We start from the raw sequence: 7508 nt of genomic DNA, 5'->3' as shown, positions 1-7508 counted from the left end.
ACGCATACTTAATCGTGTCGCGATAGCAAAAAAATTATAGGTGCGTATTTCTTTATTAATGGATAATTTTTCATTAAGAATTGATTTTCTTGAAACCAGTGCCAAAAGTTTTCTAATTTTTTGATGATTACGAAAAAAGAAAATAAAATGGAAGAAAATAAAAGAGAGTTAATAATGGTGGGTCAACGGAGGGTGAAAACGCGTGAGACAGAAGCAAAAATAAAATTTAAAAACTTTAATATAACACTTTTGAAACATTTGACAATATGCTAATCTGCATCCATTATATTATCTATTATTTTTTATTTAAAAAAAAAGAATTCGAAGAAATGTAGATTAGAGTTTGAGGAGAAAGAATATCAAAGGTGCTCCTAATTAATGAGTGAGTTTGGGGAGAGGGGAATAGATTTTGAGCCCGCGCAAAGCGCGGGCGAAAAATCTAGTATACCGAGAAAGTGCAACAAAAAAGGAGGATGTTGCGGTAAAAAATATACTAAGAATAGCATATCTTGCGTCGAAAAAAAATGCATCGAGGAAAATAATGCATTTTTTTTATCAAACCGACTCATCCACCGGAATCGTTGACGCAATTTTTTCCACCCGAGACCCCCCGCTCTAGCCTAGACTTCTTTATATCGAAAAGAATGCAACAAAAGGAGGATATTGTGATACAAATATAATAATAATATTTTTTACATCCAGGAAACAATGTATTTTATCACACCGACTCATTCGCCGGAATCTTCGACGCATTTTTTTCCCACCCGAGACCCCGCCGCCGCACCTATCCGCGCCGAGAAAGCGCGACAAAGGGTGGATATCGCGGTAAAAAAAAAATGTAACAAGAACGGCGTTTTTTTGCGTCGAAGAAAAAATACATCGTGAAAAAAAATAATGCATTTTTTTATCGGACCGACTGATGTGGCTGGCGGATGCGCCGGAATCTTCGACGCATTTTTTTTCACGCCCAAGACCCCCACCGCCACCTATCAACGAGCGTCCTCGCGTAAACGTTCGCATCTGGAGCGCTCGTCGAGATCGCGCTCGTCGAGATCGCGCTCAAACCGCAACGCGCCGTCATCGCAGTTCCGCCGTCTCTCTCTCTCGCTCTCGACGATGCGGCTCGCGCGCGTAATCGCGTTAACCGCGTGTTTTGTCGCCGCGAGGTGCATCAATTCCACAATTACGGACGAAAATTACGCGCTCACGTTCGATTACCTGCAGAAATACGGATATCTGTCCAAAGACGTAGACGCGGTTCCGGCTCAGAGATGAAACGACGTTCGCAAAGCCTTCGAGGATTTTCAGAATTATTACGATTTACCCGGCGACGGAACGCCCAACAACGAAACGCTGCAATTGATGAGTAAACCGCGATGCGGTTTCCGAGATATCCTGAAGCACGAAACGAAAGCGAGCCTGTCCAAATGGCCAAAGACGCACCTGACGTGGCATTTTCACTTAGCCGACGAGACCGAGCTGAACACGGCGCGGGCCGCGTTCGACCTGTGGTCGCAGCATTCGGCATTGACGTTTGAACGCTCCGAATCGCCGAATGCCGACATTATAATATCTTGGCGACGCCTACGTCACTATAACACGAATACCAAGGTAAACGGAGCAATTTGCTCGGACAAATTCGACGGCCCCGGCAACGTGCTCGCCCACGCGTCTTTCCCGACGGACCAAGCGGGGTTCGTCTCCGAGGTGCACGTCGATGGGGACGAGCCATGGCACATTTACGTCAATAAACATCCCGCGGATAGGTTCTCCCTGCATTACACGCTGACGCACGAGATCGGCCACTCTCTTGGATTGATGCACAACAGGCGCAAAACATCGGTGATGTTCGCGATACAGCCAGACCAGCAGTATCCGGTGAAGCTCGACCAAAACGACATCGCCGACATTCAACGTTTGTACGGTGAAAAAAGTACGAACGAGCCGCCGCGTCGGACGCCGGCGCACAGTGGGGCCAAATCTCGAAAAGCTGGCCAAAACCTCAAATGAACTTAGAATCGAGCAAAAATTGGTATACTATGGTTTTCGAGGTTGCTGATTACAAATCCAAAGTTAAAATTATTGTGTACAAAATGGCGGATCCAATATGGCGGTCACACATGTAAAAAAGATATCAGACTTTAATAAAAATTAGTATACAAGAGTTTTCAAGGTCGCTGATTACACATCCAAAGTTAAAATTATTGTGAACAAAATGGCGGATCCAATATGGCGGTCACACATGTGAAAAAGATATCAGACTTTAATGAAAATTAGTATACAGGGGTTTTTGAGGTCGCTGATTACAAATCCCAAGCCAAAATTACAGTAAACATAATGGCATCTAATATGGTGAACGCATGTGTGAAAAATATGTAAATTTTTTTAATAAAGAAAAAATTATAGGCTCGATACTAGCACAACTAAGCAAATATATATATGTATATAAAATAATGTTAAAACGATAGTGGTCAAAAGATAAAACATGATTTAAAAACATTACTGGAGATAATTAATCGGAATCCACGTCAGAATCAGAATTAAGTCCACGTCAGAATCGGAATCAAATCTACGTCAGAATCAACTTCCGAATCGTAGATCCAAATCGTGTCAATCATAGAGCTATATTCCGTTTCGGTTGCAACAGTCACTGTAAGAAAGACACAATTATATTTAGTTTAAATTAATACGTTAAAGAATAAAATTTATTTATTTGACAAAAAATATTACTAAGGATAATTAATCGGAATCACTGTCAGAGTAGGAATCCACCTCAGATTCAGAATCAACTTCCGAATCGGTGTCAAGCGTAGTTCCAGATTCGGTTCCGGTTGCAACAGTAGGTGAGAGTAATAGCTCTACAGCTTCCCTTGATAAACTTTTTAGTTTCTTCTGTGGCAGCTTTCTGATGCTGGAGATGTATGGATCAGAAGTTACCATGAGCCGATTAAAAATATCTTCCATTGTTTTGGCTCTTGAACACTTTCGTGAGAAGTCTTCACGATATCTTTTGATATCTTTGTTTCGAGCTTCTTGAGCATCTTCAGATAACTGGCCGATTGGTAATAATGCATGAGCTATTATTTGTGGACCATGAATTAATAGCTTATGCACTGTAGTAGGCATATAATACCACGGATATAGTTCGACAAATTTTTTTGCAGTTTCAACCGCATATTCTTGAAATTTGTCACAATTTATCTCGTGGCCACTGGAAATAACTTGTAGAATTACATGGAAGCGTTTGATTAAACCTTCGTCCAATCCTGTTATCGAAGCAGACTCAGCCGAGTTTTCAAAAAAGCGCCGAGCTGTATTCCCATCATTGGTGCTTCCGTATCCTGGTTTTGGACGATCGATGTTTAGCCCCAATTTTAAACGAAATCCCTTTTGAATTTTTCTCTTGCAGTCTTCTGTCATCTGCTTCTCTTTCGTACAACGCACTTGCCATTTTTTAATATCGACTCTGTAGGACAAATGCAAACAGCATTCGAAAAAACGTATCCACGCATGCAATGTCGACAACCCAAACTTTATGTTATTTTCATCGACCTTTTTTGTAACATAGCATCAATGTTATTAAAATCTTTACTTGTAGCTCCACACAAATAGCAACGTTGCGCAGATTTTGTAGATGTCAATGCGTTGCACACTTTACCATCGATCATTGTAAATGCCATGTTGTACACAATCGAAATTTCCTTTCCATCTATGACAGTTTCAAAAGGAACAAGTGCTTTAATCTGTTCTTCGATGTATTGCGCTTCGTTGACTGTCGACTCTATGTCTTCGTGCAGAAACTGTAGTCTTAACGGTCTGCAAAATCGAGGAGATGAAGGCCTAGGATTTTTCCAAATTATGATTTGTGCCTTCGATTCGTGATCGACAGACATGAGTTGTAATGGCACAAGTGAAGTAAGAAACACATTCGCATCTGATTTGCTGTCGTCAATAAATGTCTGTTTGTACTTACTTTGTCCGGAGCTTCCATCACAACCCCACTTACAAATAAAGTCCATATTATTTACATTTCTTTGCGTCAAACTTCGAATTACGTCATTTTGAAGGAATAAAATACGCTCGACTGTATGGTCCAATAAAGCTTGTAAACGGACTTCTGCGCTACTCTCTGTAATAGTAACAGCCGTACAAAGTGGATAACAACGTTTTTTTGCTTGTATCACTTTTTTGTAAGGAGGATACAATTTACAATTATTTTCTTTGCTCACTGATCTTAGTCCTTGATACTGACTTTTGGATAATTTGCATTCTACCAAAACGGAAAGTGCAGCATCATCAGATAATGTACTTTCTGTTGTTGATTGGAAAGCTTTTCGGTACCGTAAAGCTCTCGTTGGACTCGTCAGTGCTGCTTCCTTCACAAGTTTCGAAGCGTGTAACTGTCCTGCAGATCGTAAACTCATTTGAGTGGCATATGCTAATTCGCTTGAGGTCGATGTTAAACGAATTCTTTCGGTCTTCCTTCGTTTTGATCTTTCACTGCAAGACACAAACTCCGAGGAAGGGCGACCGTTTTTCTTGGTCGGTGTCTTTTGAAAAATAACAGGTAATGGAAAGAATACGGGTTTACTAAGCTATTTCTCGTAGTTTTTGAAAAAGATCCCCTCTGTCCTATTGACCTTTTGCCACATGGTTCTCATTTTACAGAATAATATGGAAAAGGACGCTCTCATATCTTCACGTACCTGTACGGAATGTCCACTCTTTTCGAAAATTTTTCTTTCCAGGTGTTCTATTATAATATTTAATTCGTCTTTCAAATAATTTCTGACGATTATAAAAACTTCCTTTCGAGTATATTGTAATAATTGTTGATTACTAGATCCTGTAATAAAAGCGTACAAAATTTAAAAAACTGATTTGCATATGAAAACTTAGAACATTAAAATAAACCGAAATAAAATAAAAATGAAGTAACTGTAAATATATAGATTTAAAAGTTTTGGATAATAGAGCGCGATTTATCGAAAACACTAATCGACGTAAACATCGATCCGGGATATGTATATTGTATGATTTGTTATTATTAGGGATAGAATTACCGAAAGAACAAAAGGACATAAGCATTTTTAAGCCGAGTCATTGTCCTGAAGCGAAACAATCGACAAGTCGCAAACGAGCAACGTACGTAGCGATAATAAGCGAAAAAATCATTACAGCATGATAGGCAGCTCTCGGCAGCTAATTTTTGTGAATTTCGCAAGATAATAAAGTGAACTAAAGCCCTAAACTTGGATCTTCGCGGAATATAGCGGAATATATAACTTTCCATCCAGTTGAAAATAGAAGTTTATAAAATTATATTGTCTTCGTAAGACAGAATTATGCCTTGTTTCAACACGATAAAAATTAAATTTATAGGTTCTATTAGTGTAAAAACATTTTCTACATACCTGCAGGAGTTATTTCCATGTCGTAGAATTAAAATCGAACACTTCACTTTCAAGCTATCCGATATATAATATACCGTAATTTTCTTTCCTTTGTTACGCGATGCGTGCGCTCTGAACGAAGGCTAACTTTGAACTGAACTCACAGACGCAGGTATGAGGATAGGGCCTTTTCCTTTTACAATTGGATGCACCAAACATCCTTCTACCCATCCCACCAGTCAAAATTCCCCGAATCAAATTTTCATTTTTTAGGTTTTGGCCAGCTTTTCGAGATTTGGCCCCTCTGTGCGGCGCCGCCGCCGCCGCCGCCGCCATCGCCGGACCTGTGCAGTCTCGATCGCGTGAACGGGATATTAATTTTGGAAAATCGAATGTACATCTCGTACAAACGTTACGTTTGGTCGATCGATCTGGACGGTAGGACGTACAACGGACCTTTAGCCCTTTCGAATCACATGAGCTTTCTTCACGACAATTACACGCGCGTGACCGCCGCCTATCAATCCCCGTCCGGCGATCTCGTGGTGTTCGTAGATAACTTGGTATACTTGGTTCAATATCCGGAATTTAGTCTGCGGCCAGGTTGGCCGAAGACCCGGCAAGAACTCAAATTTCCCGAAAACACGTTGGTCAACGGAGCGGTGAACACCCACAGAGGACGCTCCTTTGTGGTGTTCAACGGTAACGCGGTGGGCGAGATAAGCGAATGCGACAAGGACAAGAGAGTCGCCAAATTTACGCCCCTCGAGGCGACGTCTCCCGGAATACCGACCGGCGTGACGTCGATCTTCCGCTACGTCGACGGCAATCTGTACTTCACCACTCGGGCGCAGTTCTACAAATTCAACGAATTTACGAGGACCGTCTCGTTGGCCGCTAAATTCAATCTGCGGATGCTAAATATCGTCTGCCCTAGAGCCGAACTGTTGCAGCAGTTGCGCGATCTCCTCGATCGAATCGTACGCCTCAACGATAACTCGTTAACGTCAGCGGCGAGCGATTATTCGAACGATGACGACACCGGGGTTTGGCTCTCCGATCTCCGCATCCGCCGAAGGAAGTAGAGGACCGCGCAAATTTCCCACACCACGCCACGCGCGACATAAGTCAGATCTTTCCTACTTATACCGACGTGTCCCCCCCAAGGCATCAGTGTCGCGTCGTCGGCCGAATACGACGCGTCGGAAAAAAATCAGAAACGAACGGTTACCGCGGCGCGCAGCGCGAAATGTTCTCGACGTTGGCCGATCGACTCGCGCCGAGAAGTATTTCCCCTCCGGAGACGGCGGATTTAGAGGCGAACGACAACGGCAATAAAATGCGAAAGATCAGTTTGATGGACGATCGTCATTATCGTCCTCATCGCCAGGAGTCGCGTCGCAGCTCTCATCCTCCCACCGACGCGCCCGTCGAGGACGATCGTCATTATCGTCGTCATCGTCAGGAGTTTCGTTCCAACTTTCGCCCTCGCACCGACCAGCCCGTCGAATTGCCCCCTGTGCGCGTCCTGACGACGCGTTATCTGCTGACGACGACTGGCTACAAGTACATAGCCATAGGTATCGCGATCAAGTCGCCGTGGTACAGCACAAACACCGCGCCTTCGTACGTGGATATCGCCCTGGGAGACAAACAAGGCAGGGAAGTCTCCCTGACGCTCGACATGTGGAAAGGACTGGTCGAGCGCAAACGCGACATATTGTCGTGCATGGAACGCGCTCTCTCCGACGGAACTCGCCCCCCCTCGCCGATGTCGATCAAAGGGATGACGCTGCGATTCGGAGTGATCAACAACGCGCCGATCCTATGTATGGAGCCACTCAACCTGACTCGCGTGGCGATGGTGCTCAAAACCCTGCTCACGCTGTACGATCTCCAATTTTGCGTAGATCGCGTCGTCCGGGCGCTGAGCGCGGCGACCGAGGAGATCGACGCGAAGTTTTCGCGCTATCGAAAGATAGCCGTTTACGCGAACAAGACGGGTAGCTTGGCTCAAACTGGGATACTGAAGAGCGATTTCTTCCTGACAACATCGTCGACTGCAAGATCGCCGCGCTCTGTTTCCGATTTTAATAATAATGTCGCGTCTACGAA

The 7508-nt window shown here is 43.5% G+C and overlaps 1 protein-coding gene across 1 annotated transcript; it reads left to right on the top strand.

Annotated features, from left to right (window-relative positions):
* Positions 1-1362: 1362 nt before the first annotated feature.
* On the top strand, positions 1363-2010 carry LOC112459170 (matrix metalloproteinase-19-like). The gene has a single exon (XM_025023174.1). It carries the CDS (start codon positions 1363-1365, stop codon positions 2008-2010), a length of 648 nt encoding a protein of 215 aa, XP_024878942.1.
* Positions 2011-7508: the final 5498 nt, after the last annotated feature.

The sequence above is a fragment of the Temnothorax curvispinosus genome, unplaced genomic scaffold (assembly GCF_003070985.1).
Source record: "Temnothorax curvispinosus isolate PA1 unplaced genomic scaffold, ASM307098v1 QBEX01000920.1, whole genome shotgun sequence".
In the NCBI taxonomy this organism is placed as follows: Eukaryota; Metazoa; Arthropoda; class Insecta; order Hymenoptera; family Formicidae; genus Temnothorax; species Temnothorax curvispinosus.
The sequence above is the reverse complement of the archived record's forward strand: the minus strand, read 5'-3'. Positions and strand labels throughout refer to the sequence as shown.